We start from the raw sequence: 14,681 nt of genomic DNA, 5'->3' as shown, positions 1-14,681 counted from the left end.
GTTCTAAGAGGGAAGTTTATAGCTATACAAGCCTACCTCAAGAAACAAGAAAAATCTCAAATAAAACATCTAACCTTACACCTAAAGGAACTAGAGAAAGAAGAAAAAACAAACCCAAAAGTTAGCAGAAGGAAAGAAATAATAAGGATCAGAGCAGAAATAAATGAAATAGAAACAAAGAACACAATAGCAAAGATCAATAAAACTAAAAGCTGGTTCTTTGAGAAGATAAACAAAATTGATAAACCATTAGCTAGACTCATCAAGAAAAAGAGGGAGAGGACTCAAATCAATAAAATTAGAAATGAAGAAGAAGTTACAACAGACACTGCAGAAATACAAAGCATCCTAAGAGACTACAACAAGCAACTCTATGCCAATAAAATGGACAACCTGGAAGAAATGGACAAATTCTTAGAAAGGTATAACCTTCCAAGACTGAACCAGGAAGAAACAGAAAATATGAACAGACCAATCACAAGTAATGAAATTGAAAATGTGATGAAAAATCTTCCAACAAACAGAAGTCCAGAACCAGATGGTTTCACAGGTGAATTCTGTCAAACATTTAGAGACGAGCTAACACCCATCCTTCTCAAACTCTTCCAAAAAATTGCAGAGGAAGGAACACTCCCAAAGTCATTCTATGAGGCCACCATCACCCTGATACCAAAACCAGACAAAGATACTACAAAAAAAGAAAATTACAGACCAATATCACTGATGAATATAGATGCGAAGATCCTCAACAAACTACTAGCAAACAGAATCCAAAAACACATTAAAACAATCATATACCATGATCAAGTGGGATTTATCCCAGGGATGCAAGGATTCTTCAATATACGTAAATCAATCAATATGATAAACCGTATTGACAAATTGAAGAATAAAAACCATATGATCATCTCAACAGACGCAGAAAAAGCTTTTGACAAAATTCAACACCCATTTATGATAAAAACTCTCCAGAAAGTGGGCAGAGAGGGAACCTACCTCAATATAATAAAGGCCATATATGAGAAACCCACAGCAAACGTCATTCTCAATGGTGAAAAACTGAAAGCATTTCCTCTAAGATCAGGAACAAGACAAGGATGTCCACTCCCACCACTGTTATTCAACACAGTTTTGGAAGTCCTAGCCACGGCAATCAGAGAAGAAAAAGACATAAAAGGAATACAGATTGGAAAAGAAAAAGTAAAACTGTCACTGTTTGCAGATTGCATGATACTATAAATAGAGAATCCTAAAGATGCTACCAGAAAACTACTAGAGCTAATCAATGAATTTGGTAAAGTAGCAGGATACAAAATTAATGCACAGAAATCTCTTGCATTCCTATACACTAATGATGAAAGATCTGAAAGGGAAACTAAGGAAACACTCCCATTTACCACTGCTACAAGAAGAATAAAATACCTAGGAATAAACCTACCTAGGGAGACAAAAGACCTGCATACAGAAAACTATAAGACACAGATGAAAGAAATTAAAGATGATACCAACAGATGGAGAGATATACCATGTTCTTGGATTGGAAGAATCAATATTGTGAAAATGACCCTACTACCCAAAGCAATCTACAGATTCAATGCAATCCCTGTCAAATTACCAATGGCATTTTTTACGGAACTAGAACAAAGTAATCTTTAAATTTGTATGGAGCCACAAAAGACCCCAAATAGCCAAAGCAGTCTTGAGGGAAAAAAATGGAGCTGGAGGAATCAGACTCCTTGACTTCAGGCTATACTACAAAGCTACAGTAATCAAGACAACATGGTACTGGCACAAAAACAGAAATATAGATCAGTGTAACAATATAGAAAGTCCAGAGATAAACCCATGCATCTATAGTCAACTAATGTATGACAAAGGAGGCAAGGATATACAATGGAGAAAAGACAGTCTCTTAAATAAGTGGTGCTGGGTAAACTGAACAGCTACATGTAAAAGAATGAAATTAGAACACTCCCTAACACTATAATGAAAAATAAACTCAAAATGGGTTTGAGACCTAAATGTAAGACTGGACACTATAAAACTCTTAGAGGAAAACATAGGAAGAATACTCTTAGACATAAATCACAGCAAGATCTTTTTTGATCCAAGTCCTAGAATAATGGAAATAAAAACAAAAATAAACAAATGGGACCTAATGAAACTTAAAAGCTTTTGCACAACAAAGGAAACCATAAACAAGACCAAAAGACAACCCACAGAATGGGAGAAAATATTTGCAAACGAATCAACGGACAAAGGGTTAATCTCCAAAATATATAAACAGCTCATGCAGTTCAATATTAAAGAAGCAAACAACCCAATCCAAAAATGGGCAGAAGACGTAAATAGACATTTCTCCAAAGAAGACATATTGATGGTCAAGAAGCACATGAAAAGCTGCTGAACATCACTAATTATTAGAGAAATGCAAATCAAAACAACAATGTGGTATCACCTCACACTAGTTAGAATGGGCATCATCAGAAAATCTACAAACAACAAATGCTGGGAAGGGTGTGGAGAAAAGGGAACCCTCTTGCACTGTTGGTGGGAATGTAAATTGATACAGCCACTATGGAGAACAGTATGGAGGTTCCTTAAAAAACTAAAAGTAGAATTACCATATGACCCAGCAATCCCACTACTGGGCATATACCCAGAGAAATCCATAATTCAAAAAGACACATGCACCCCAATGTTCATTGCAGCACTGTTTACAATAGCCAGGTCATGGAAGCAACCTAAATGCCCATCGACAGATGAATGGATAAAGAAGTTGTGGTCCATATATACAATGGAATATTACTCAGCCATAAAAAGGAACGAAATTGGGTCATTTGTTGAGACATGGATGGATCTAGAGACTGTCATACAGAGTGAAGGAAGTCAGAAAGAGAAAAATACTGTATATTAATGCATGTATGTTGAACCTAGATAAATGGTTCAGATGAACCAGTTTGCAGGGCAGAAGTTGAAACACAGATGTAGAGACCAAGCTTATGGACACCAAGGGGGGAAAGCTATGGGGGTGTGGCGATGGTGGTGTGATGAATTGGGCGATTAGAATTGACATGTATACACAGATGTGGATAAAATTGATGCCTAATATGAACCTGCTGTATAAAAAAAATAAAATTCAAAAATTAAAAGAAAATAAAGAACTATAATTAATGTCCTCAGAGAGATGAGAACATGTTTTAATCCTTGAACAACGACAAGTGGCTGTAATAAAGAATTTTTCCTAACAGAACAGTTTGGAAATTAAAATGTAATTTAAAAAATTAAAAATTAAATCAAATAGTTGGAATATTGTTAATTTTTTTCCAGAAAATAGAATAAGATGACAAAGAGATTTTATTATTTTATTTTATTTTATTCATTTATTTTTGGCTGTGTTGGGTCTTTGTTGCTGCCCGCCAGCTTTCTCTAGTTGTGGCGAGCAGGGGCTACTCTTCGTTGCGGTGCACAGGCTTCTCATTGCGGTGGCTTTTCTTGTTGCGGAGCATGGGCTCTAGGCACATGGGCTTCACTAGTTGCAGCACGCGGTCTCAGTAGTTGTGGCTCACAGGCTCTAGAGCACAGGCTCAGTAGTTGTGGCGCACGGGTTTAGTTGCTTCATGGCATGTGGGATCTTCCCGGACCAGGGATCGAACCCGTGTGCCTTGCATTGGCAGGCGGATTCTTAACCACTGCGCCACCAGAGAAGCCCCAACAAAGAGGTTTTAAAATAGAAAAGATAAAACAACTAGAGTATCCATTCAGGTTGTACAACATTCACATAATAGGAGTATTAGGAAGAGGGAAGGGAGAAACAGAGGAAAAGTAATAATTTTTTTTAAATTCTTTTTTTATTGAGATTTAATTGACATTACAAGTTTCATGTGTACAATATAATGATTTGATATGTGTGTATATTATGAAGTGATCATCACAGTAAATCTAGTAAGTATGTCCAGCACCATACATAGTTACAGTTTTTTTCTTAAGATGAGAACTTTTAAGATTTACTCTCTTAACAACTCTCAAATACGCTATACAGCATTATTAGCTATAGTCATCAGGCTGTACATTTCATTCACAGGGCTTATGTATTGTATGAGTAGAAGTCCATACCTTTTGACCATCATCAACCATTTTGTCCACGTCCCACCCCCCACCTCTGACAACCACCAATCTGTTCTCTGTATCTATGAGTCTGTTTTTTGTTTTAGGTTCCACATATAAGAAATAATTTTTAAAAACATTTTTTTTTAGCGGGGGGTGGTGGGAGAGATAAATCAGGAGTTTGGGATTAACATATACACACTACTGTATGTAAAATAGATGAACAAGGACCTGCTGTATAGCACAGGGAACTATATTCAATGTCTTGTAGTAATGTATAATGGAAAAGAATCTGAGAAAGAAATGTATATATATATATATATATATATATATATGTATGTATGTATATATATATTTGTTGTTGTTGTTCCTAATACTATTTTATTTTTCCTTGATCAACTATTGCAGCATTTTGCAAATTTTGTTTGTCTGTTCAGAAAAGCAATTTTTGGTTTTGTTGATCTTTTATTGTTTCTTTGTTTTCTATTCCATTAATTCCCGTGTTTATTTTTATTTGGCTTCTTCTAGTTACTTTGGGTTTTCTCTGTTCTTTATACAATTTGTTTGCATTAATTTTTGAATCTTTTAACACATGCATATGAAGTTATAATTTTTTCTCTTAAATGCTGCATTAATACATTCACCAAGTCTTGAAATCTTGTGTTTTCATTGCCATTTAGTTGCAAATATTTTGTAACCCATCATGATTTTTTTTTGTGCTTGAATTATTAAGATTTTTTTTTTAATTTCCAAATGTATAAAAGAGGAATGACAGTTGTTCGCATATTTTATATTATGTGGGTCATTGTGTTATATACAAATGTGTTTATAAATCATTTGTAGTTTGCTAGTGTGTATTTTTGTTTATTGTGAGTCTTTCTTTTGATATGGGCTACTTAGGTTTATTATTATAAATAAAATATATCCTGGGACCTTCCTGGTGGCACAGTGGTTAAGAATCCACCTGCCAATTCAGGGAACCCAGGTTTGAGTCCTGGTCTGGGAAGAAGCCACATGCCGTGGAGCAACTAAGCCCACGCGCACAACTACTGAACCTGTGTGCCACAATTACTGAAGCCCATGCACCTAGAGCCCATGCTCCTCAACAAGAGAAGCCACTGCAGTGAGAAGCCTGTGCACTGCAATGAAGAGCAGCCCCCGCTTTCTGCAACTAGAGAAAGCCTGCACACAGCAATGAAGACCCAATGCAGCCAAAAATAAATAAATTAACTAATTAAAAAATAAAATAAAATATATCCAAACATCTTAGAATTTCCTTCTGCCCTCTTACTTTGTGATTTATATTTACCAGACTTCCTTTTTTCTATTTTTCTGCCTTGGATTAAATAATTTTTCTTAATTACCTCCTTTCCTTTGTACTAATTTGAAAGGTATACATTCTATTTTCTCAGAATGATGAATATTAAATTTTTAATAACTGTTTTGATACATAGATATAATTACAATTCTATTTTTAATGTGCATACTAAAAATTTAATCTCTACCATTACTTATAAATATTAGAAGGAAATTTAATACATGAACTTCAGTCGTACCCATCCTCTATGTTACTGTCTAAAGATTTTATTCCACTTTTTTGGCGGGAGGAACTCAACTGATCTCACCTTATTTTTAAACCTCTCTATTTAGTCATTAGTGTGGCTTTACCACATATACTCATTACTATTTCTGTTGACCCATAGTTACTGCTTTTTAATTATTTTTGCTTCTTGCATCTAAGTTCTTTCTGGATCCAATTACCTTTCCTTTAAGTAAATCCTTTAGTAGTTTTAAAATTTTATTTAACATCTTTACTGGAGTATAATTGCTTTACAGTGGTGTGTTAGTTTCTGCTTTATAACAAAGTGAATCAGTTATACATATACATATATCCCCATATCTCCTCCCTCTTGCATCTCCCTCCCACCCTCCCTATCCCACCCCTCTAGGTGGTCACTGAGCTGAGCTGATCTCCCTGTGGTATGCGGCTGCTTCCCACTAGCTAGCTATTTTACATTTGGTAGTATATATAAGTCCATGCCACTCTCTCACTTCGTCCCAGCTTACCCTTCCCCCTCTCCGTGTCCTCAAGTCCATTCTCTACGTCTGCGTCTTTATACCTGTCTAGTAGTTCTTTAATAAAGATCTGAATGTTAAGTTCAGTTATTTTTATTTTGTTATTGTTATTCAGTGATGTTTTAGATGGTTGTAGAATTCAAGATTGCCAGTTATTTTCCATCAGTAACTTGAAGATATGTTTCTATTGTCTTCTGACTTTTAATATTGCTGCTGGGAAGTCTGCTCTTGATTTAATATTGGTCCTTTATAAGGTAAATCCATCCTTTGTCTCTGGTTGCTTTAAAATTCTTCACTTTGGTATATGTTGATTTTATTACTCTAAGTGCAGTTTTATATTTATTTATCTCATAATATCAGAAGTTGGAGTATAATTTCACTCAAAGAACGTATGTCTTACCTCAGTTCTGGGAAGTTATAAGCTGTTGTTTTCAAATAGCAAATTGTTTTCAAATTGCCTTTATCTTCCTTGGCTGTGTTCTGTATAATATCCTCAGATTTGTCTTCTAGTTTGCAAATTTTCTTCAAATATTCCTAATGTGCTGTTAAACTTGTCCTAGAAGTTTTCAATTTCAGGGACAATATTTTTCATTTGCAAGTTCTGTTTGCTTCTTTCATACCTGTTTGTTCTTTTTTCATTACCTTAGTTTTTCATTATGTATTTTAGCCTATCTTAGCTCTTTAAGTAAGCATGTTTTAAATTATTATAGTCTCTTTCAGATTGTTCTGTTATTTCAAATTCTTAATAGGCCAGTCCTCCTGTTTGTTGTGTCTGCTGACTGTTCTCCATACTGTAAGGAAGAAACATACATTGTATCCGCATGTGATTTGTAGTTTTTGTTTGTGTGCTCATCTTCAGCACGGATTATTTTTATGTGTGCATATGAGGAAATTTCATGTGTACTGGTTTGCAGAAGTAGAATTACTTGGAAGGGATACCTGAAGTTTAGGTTTCTCACGAGAGACGTTTTTTCTTCTTTTATCCAGAGCCCTAGGAGGAGACATGCTTCACTTTCTTGGAGTTGTGGACAGAGATTTTATGTGTCCATTTCACTGAGAGTGTAGCCCTTCTCAGGCTGTAATTGCATTTTCAGCTTTCACATCTGTACCTATATCAGCATTAAATTTCCAGTCTTTATCCTTTATATATAGTCTCTAATATATATATGTATAATATATAATATATTCATATATATAAAATTTCAGATACAGATATGGATATCTAGATAGATATATAGATATATACCTTCATAGGTATACCTATATAGATATCTATATCTATATCTGAAAACTTTCCAAATAGCTTTTTGTCAGCTTTTAAGATTACTCTGGCTATAAATTGCTGATAAGGCTTTTCTTTTGCATAGGTTTTGAACTGATCTATGTACTTGAAACTTTTGTTTATTTGTTATATTTTTATCAAGCATTTTATGTGTTCATAGAATTTTGTCTGCTTATAAAATTGCTTGTTAAAGTTTGTAAAAACTTTAACCTATGCTGCTGAAAGCAGAAAGCTAATTTCTTTTTATGTTTTTCTGTTTGTCTTATTTTACTGTAAGAGTTTGAAAGCTAGATATCCTATTTTTAATGTAACTCATGGTCACCATAATGATTTCCATAAGCATTTTCAAATGTTTATTCATTTACTTTTGTTTAACAAAATTAATAGCAAAGTAATTTTTAAATTTCTCATTATGGAAGAATAGTGCTTATTCCCTCCATGTTGTGTATCCTAGTAATCATTAGTATAAAATGTGAACTTATATACTTCATTTTTACTTTTTATTCTGTTTTCCTTCTGTTGTAGTAACATTAAAAAATCTTACAACATTTTTTCGTGTGTTTTAGAAAACCCATTCTTTTTCATTTTTACCCTCAGGTTTCCCACTCCTGAGTTCTTAATTTTATTTGTCCATGTTCTGGAACATTTCTTTGAGTAATTCAGAAAACATGGCTAGATGGTATATTTACTTAGTTCTTACATATCTAGGAATGTCTCTTGGCTTCACAAGTGAACAACAGTTTACCAGGCTATAAAATTCTTAGGACATTGTGTTAGGTAGGTTCAAGCCAACTGCTGAAATAAAGAGGTCCAAAGTTACAGATCAAATAAGATAGAAATTGAATTCTCTGTAATCTAAGACTTATTATGTAACAGCAATCAATCTAGGCCTGATAGATGGCTTTGTTCCAGGGGGCCATCTAAGCTGGTGGGGCCACATATATCATCACATCATTTGGCTTCCATTTCTGTGTCCAAGGTGGATGCTGCAGTTGGCATTGTTTTTTAGCCAGTGGGAAGGGGAAAGAGGAAGTCCATTGCAAGTAGATTTACATGTAAGATAATGATCCATAAGTTTTATACAGCACTTATATTCATATTCTGTTGTCTCAGGTTTGGCACATAACTACACCACTCTTAAGGGAGGCTGAACTTTGTTGAAGTTACTTTCTTTGTTTGAGTCCTTATTCTTTCCCTTGCTCCCCTCCTCCCTCCCTTTGAAATGTTAATTCATGCCATTTTCAACTTTTCTTTAAAATGGAAGTTTTATTTATTTATTTTTTAAATTTTCTCTCTTTTTTTCAGACATTTTAAAAAATATATAAATTTATTTATTTTTGACTGAGTTGGGTCTTTGTTGCTGTGTGCAGGCTTTCTCTAGTTGCGGTGAGTGGGGCTTACTCTTCGTTGTGGCTCACAGGCTCTAGGCGCATGGGCTTCAGTAGTTGTGGCACACGGGCTTAGTTGCTCCACGGCATGTGGGATCTTCCCAGACCAGGGCTTGAACTCGTGTCTCCTGCATTGGCAGGCAGATTCTTAACCACTGCATCACTTCCAGTTCCCTAAATTGGAAGTTTTATATCTTAATTTTATGTATTCATTTTATATCAAGGATATTAACTCTCTGTCATGTTTCTGGAAAATCTTTTTTTTTTTTTTTTTTTTTTTTTATGCGTTACGCGGGCCTCTCACTGTCGTGGCCTCTCCCGTTGCGGAGGACAGGCTCCGGACGCGCAGGCTCAGCGGCCATGGCTCACGGGCCCAGCCGCTCCGCGGCATGTGGGATCTTCCCAGACCGGGGCACGAACCCGTGTCCCCTGCATCGGCAGGCGGACTCTCAACCACTGTGCCACCAGGGAAGCCCTGGAAAATCTTTTTTTAAACAATTTTGATATTTGCCTTTTAAATCTGTAGATCATGTTTTTAGTACTTTTCCTTTTTAGTACCTTTCCTTCCCTTTATTCATATAGTTTATATTCTAACATATAGATTAATTTCTTCTCTTATATTGACTTAATAATTATTACATCTAACTACCTTTATACAAATGTATGGCCTTTCATTACAACTCTTTGCCTGTTCCCATTAGCTGTCTTTAATAGCTGAAAAACTTTTATATCATCACTAGGGAGCTTATAGAAGATACTGATATCAGAGCTTAAGGAAAATGATGGCTTTGCCTAGGTGCCCTCCTCTAGAGTTGATGTAGATTAAGTTGCCTAGAGTGGCTTCCTCTATAGTGAATGTAAGTTAGACACTGTGTGGTTTAACAAAGAGAACCCCAGAAAAGTAGCTGAGGTCATTGAAAGAACAGATAATTAGCTGCCATAATTTCAATTAGGGATTTTACATGCCTTATTGTAGAAAATATGTTTGGATTATTTGTATAGGATTTTAGAAGTAGCTTTAATGTGTAATTACCTTAAAAGTCAGTTTGTTAACTAGGAAATGAGAGATAAATAACTTAGTTGCTAATATTGTTTTTGAAGGGAGAAATTCAGAAATTATATTTTTTGAGAAGTTAAAGGAAGACAGTATTCCTGCTCCTCGCTCTGTCGGCAATATTAAAATCAACTTTACCCCTCGAGTATTCCCAACTGCTCTCCGGGAATCACAGGTAGCAGCAGAAGAGGAGGTTAGTATACTTGCTGTTAGTTACAGTGACCACAATGAAAATATTTTTTATTCCATATATTGAAACTGTTACTGGGTCTGAATTTTTAAAGTATTCATTAGGCTAAAGATATTACTTCATGAAGAAATTTAATATTTCCTTTTGATAAAAATATATTTTGCAGGATTTTTATTTCTTTTTTGGCTCCAGAATGCTGATGAGAAAACACTGGTTTAATATCCAGTGTTGTTGCTTATCCCAGGAGATAAAATGTTGCATGTGCATTTATTTTATCAAATACATCATTTTCCATAATAGATTTGTAAACTTTGGGTCAGTGTATGTCGCGGTAAGAAAAGATTTGTAAATTTATTATTTTATTACAATTAATTATTAATATCAAGTATTTCTAATGTGACATTTGGCATTAATATCTTTCATTCATTTATAAATTCCTGAGCTCTGGGATTTTGAATATTGTATATTTAGTTGTGTAAGCACTAAGAACTGCTTTTTTTTTTTTTTTTTTTTTACTGTAAGGTGTGAACTGATACCTCAATTGAAAAGTTGTGGAAATAATTGAATCTCCTTAAGATATAATGACACTTAATAAATATTAATTTTTTCTTATTATTAACAGCATATTTCTATATTTTATTATTTATAAAAGTACCTCTGTAACTATAAAATTATAATTTTAAAAATCATTTATATATTTTTATAATGTAAAATATATATATACATTATAAACAAGAAAAATAAAACAATATTCACATGAACTCCCAGAAATTTGGATGAAATTTGGACTAGAAATTTTTATACATTTGATCTTAATCAGCTAGTGAAGTTTAAAAAAAAGCTTAAAGATGTATAAAAACTAGAAGTTTAAAATCACCACCATCAATTATTTTATCAGTCTGCTCAGACTGCTATAACAAAGTACATAGACTGGGTGGCTTAAAGAACAGGCAATTATTTCTCACAGTTCTGGAGGCTGGGAAGTCCACGGTCAGGATGCTGGGGTGGGGTGGGGTGGGGTGCCAGCATGCCCTCTGGTCTCTTCCTCTTCTTATAAGGACACTAATCTTATGATGGGAGTCTCATCCTCATAACCTCATCCAAGCTTAATTATCGCCCAAAGGCCCCATCTCCAAATACCATCACATTGGTGATTAGGGCTTCAACATATGAATTTTGGAGGACACAGACATTCAGTCCATAACATAGTATTTCCATCTTGTATAGGAAGATGGAAAATCTAAAAGTAACTTTTGATAAAACAAGACTTTTGTGTCCTTCATTGAACTTCATTCTCATTTCAGTGGCTACATAAACAAGCAGAGGCACGAAGAGCAATGAATACTGACATTCCTGAACTTTGTGATTTAAAAGAAGAGGAAAAGAACCCAGAATGGTTGAAGGACAAAGGAAAGTAAGTTGTTTGAACTCTGCCCATGAGATTTATAATAAATTTATGTAGATATTAATACTTACATATTTTCCAGTTATCTTGACATGTGTGTGTGTGAGTTTGGGGGAGAAATAATGCAAATATGCCAATTCTGTAGGTAGTGCTTCCATATTTAAAAAGTCAGATCTTATAACAAATAAGACTCTTATTTTTATTGCTTTTGTATTTATATGTCATGGAAATGAAAAATACCACGTCTTTTGGATTGCTTATCAAAATCCCTTTTAAAATCACTTAACGTTTAACATAAGTCCTTCATACTACTTCCCTTAAAATCTTGGTTCTTTGGGGACTTCCCTGATGGCACAGTGGTTGGGAGTCCGCCTGCCAGTGCAGGGGACATGGGTTCGAGCCCTGGTCCAGGGGGATCCCACATGCCGCGGAGCAACTAAGCTCGTGCGCCACGGCTGCTGAGCCTGTGCTCTAGGGCCCATGAGCCACGGCTGCTGAAGCCCGCGTGCCACAACTGCTGAGGCCCCAGTGCCTGGAGCCCATGCTCCGCAACAAGAGAAGCCACAGCAATGAGGAGTCTGCACAACGCAACGAAGAGTGGCCCCCGCTCGCCGGAACTAGGGAGGGGCCTGTGTGCAGAAACAAAGACCCAACACAGCCAAAAATAAATAATAAATAAATTTATTAGAAAAAAAAAATCATGGTTCTTTAAAACTAGAGCTACTTTGGTTAGTCATATCCATCTTTAAAAGATTATCAAATTATCCTATAAATTATCATTTTATATCCAGACAATCCTTTTATTTATTTATATGTGGCTCTATGTGTAAAATTTAGACAGTTAACAACAATGAATTCTGCTATATTCTGTGGTAATTCGAGTTCATATTTTGAAGCAATTTTGTAGATATTATTTATCTCATTTTATACACTTTTGTATTATTTTCCTATTGCTGCCATGGCAAACTACCACAAACTTAGTGGCTTAAAACAATACAAATTTATTATCTTATAGTTCTGGAGGTCAGAAGTCTAAAATGGGTTTTTCTGGGCTAAAATCAAGATATCAGTTGCAATCCTTCTGGAGGCTGTAAGGGAGAATCTATTTTCTTGGGTTTTCCAGCTTTTAGACTGCCCACATTCCTTGGCTTATGGCCCCCAACCAGCAGTTGCATCACTCTGAACTTTGCTTCCATAGTCACCTCTCCTTGTCTGACTCTGGCTCTCCTGCCTCCCTCTTTCTTTTATAAGTGCCATTGTAATTACATTAGTCCCACTTGTATAATCCAGGATAATCTCCTACTGCAAGATCCTTAACTTCATCACATCTGCAAGGTTCTTTCTAACTAACCATTTTAGTTAATATATTCCCAGGTTTTGGGGATTAGGATGTGGACATCTTTGGTGGGGAGATTTATCTGTCTAACCACAAAATCTGTGTTTTTCTTTTCTCATCTTCTCTCTGTTCATCCTTGGTCTTTTCTCGTATCTGATAACACCACCAGAGATTGATTTGTGGAGTTGAGCTGGAGTTAACAATTTTTCTGTAGTTCAGAAGCCTGGGGCTGACAGGTTTGTTCCTCTTACTCCCAACAAAAATCCCCTCTCCTTCTTCTCCATCTATTAAACCATTAAATAAATATCTGTTGATTACTTGTCGTTTGTCAGACTGTAGGCTAGGCTCTGAGCTACAGAGATCAGTAGAGAAGAGGGACATATACAAGTACTTATAACACTGTGTGGGAAGTACAATACATAGAAAATACAAATACTTATAACACTGTGTGGGAAGTACAATACATAGAAAGAACAAGGTAAAATGAGAGTACAGAAGAGGGGCACCTAACCTTAAAGGAAGAAAGGTAGTTTCAGGAAGAGCTTCCTAAAGAATATAGCACTTGAGCTCCTCTTAATGATAAGTAGGAGTTTCAGGAGGAAGGACAGAAAGGCAATAGCAGAGGAGACGGTATGAGCAAAAGCTCAGAGACAAGAATACTGTGATATATAGGTCAGGAACTGGGTAGTTTATTGCTTCCTAAAACATAAATTTGGTGCTAGGAATAATGCCAAATGAACCTAGAAAAATAGGCAGTGGCCTTGTGTTATTCTTATATTTTATTCTGTAAGGTGGGGAAAAATGTGTTGCAGAAACTATGGCAGAGGTCTTGAACCATTATGACATTGTTATAGGGTGAAGAGGAGAGCAGTGTGAGAAATATTCAGGAGGTAAAATAGGGAGGACTTCTTGAGTGATTGTTGGGGAGTGAGAGAAGAGTAGTTGTGGGCGACTTTGGGTTTCTCATTTCAATGATTGATTATATGATGCCACCAACTGAATTAGAGAACTCTAGAAGAGGGCCATTTAGGAGGGAATGTAGGTAAGTTCAGTTTTGAATATGTTAAGTTTGAGCTGCCTCTTGGTCAGTCTGGCTGACAGTGTCCAGCAAGTTTGAAACTCAGGGGAGAGGCCAACAGTGTATTAATGGATTTGGAGGTTATCAGCATTTATGTAGCAGGTGATTTACAAGAGTAGGTGAGATATCTGAAAAGAGCACGTAGACCAGAGGAGTAGTGGCCTGAGGATAAAACCCTGTGACCTACCAACATTTGAAGACCTGGTAAAATAAAGGAGTACACAAAAATACTCCCAGAAGCCAATGGAATAGAAACTTTCAGAGATTTTGTTTTGTTTTGTTCTTCTTTAAGAATAGAAAAGGTTTGAATAGATGTGCAGATGAGACAGAAGAGGTGGCTGTACTGTCCTCAAGAAGAGTGGAGAAAATTGGGTCAAGGCCAAAGGTAGATGGTTTATCCCGATTTTGTTTTGTTTTTCCTCTTGTTAAAAGTTGCATTCATTTTCACACTTTATGATAAAGATATATCTTTTGAAAAAAATTTACACTGCACATCAAGTCAAAGTCCCCCTTGGTTTTTTTGTTTTTTGTTTTTTTTAACATCTTTATTATAAGTGCTTTACAATGGTGTGTTAGTTTCTGGTTTATAACAAAGTGAATCAGTTATACATATACATATGTTCCCATATCTCTTCTCTCTGGCATCCCCCTCCCTCCCACCCTCCTATCCCACCCCTCTAGTTGGTGACAAATCACCGAGCTAATCTCCCCGTGCTATGCGGCTGCTTCCAACTAGCTATCTGTTTTACGTTTGGAAGTATATAT

At 35.6% G+C, this 14,681-nt stretch overlaps 1 protein-coding gene across 2 annotated transcripts in view; it reads left to right on the top strand.

Annotated features, from left to right (window-relative positions):
- Positions 1 to 14,681, top strand: part of DNAAF4 (dynein axonemal assembly factor 4) — a 76,772-nt gene that overhangs the window by 47,096 nt on the left and 14,995 nt on the right. For both annotated transcript variants that reach the window (XM_065901430.1, XM_065901431.1), the window contains exons 5-6: positions 9,955 to 10,100; positions 11,402 to 11,511. In XM_065901430.1, the coding sequence (XP_065757502.1) occupies positions 9,955 to 10,100; positions 11,402 to 11,511 (256 nt within the window). The remainder of the gene's footprint in view (positions 1 to 9,954; positions 10,101 to 11,401; positions 11,512 to 14,681) is intronic.

This window comes from Phocoena phocoena, chromosome 2 (genome assembly GCF_963924675.1).
Source record: "Phocoena phocoena chromosome 2, mPhoPho1.1, whole genome shotgun sequence".
In the NCBI taxonomy this organism is placed as follows: Eukaryota; Metazoa; Chordata; class Mammalia; order Artiodactyla; family Phocoenidae; genus Phocoena; species Phocoena phocoena.
This window is presented reverse-complemented; position numbering and strand designations above follow the sequence as displayed.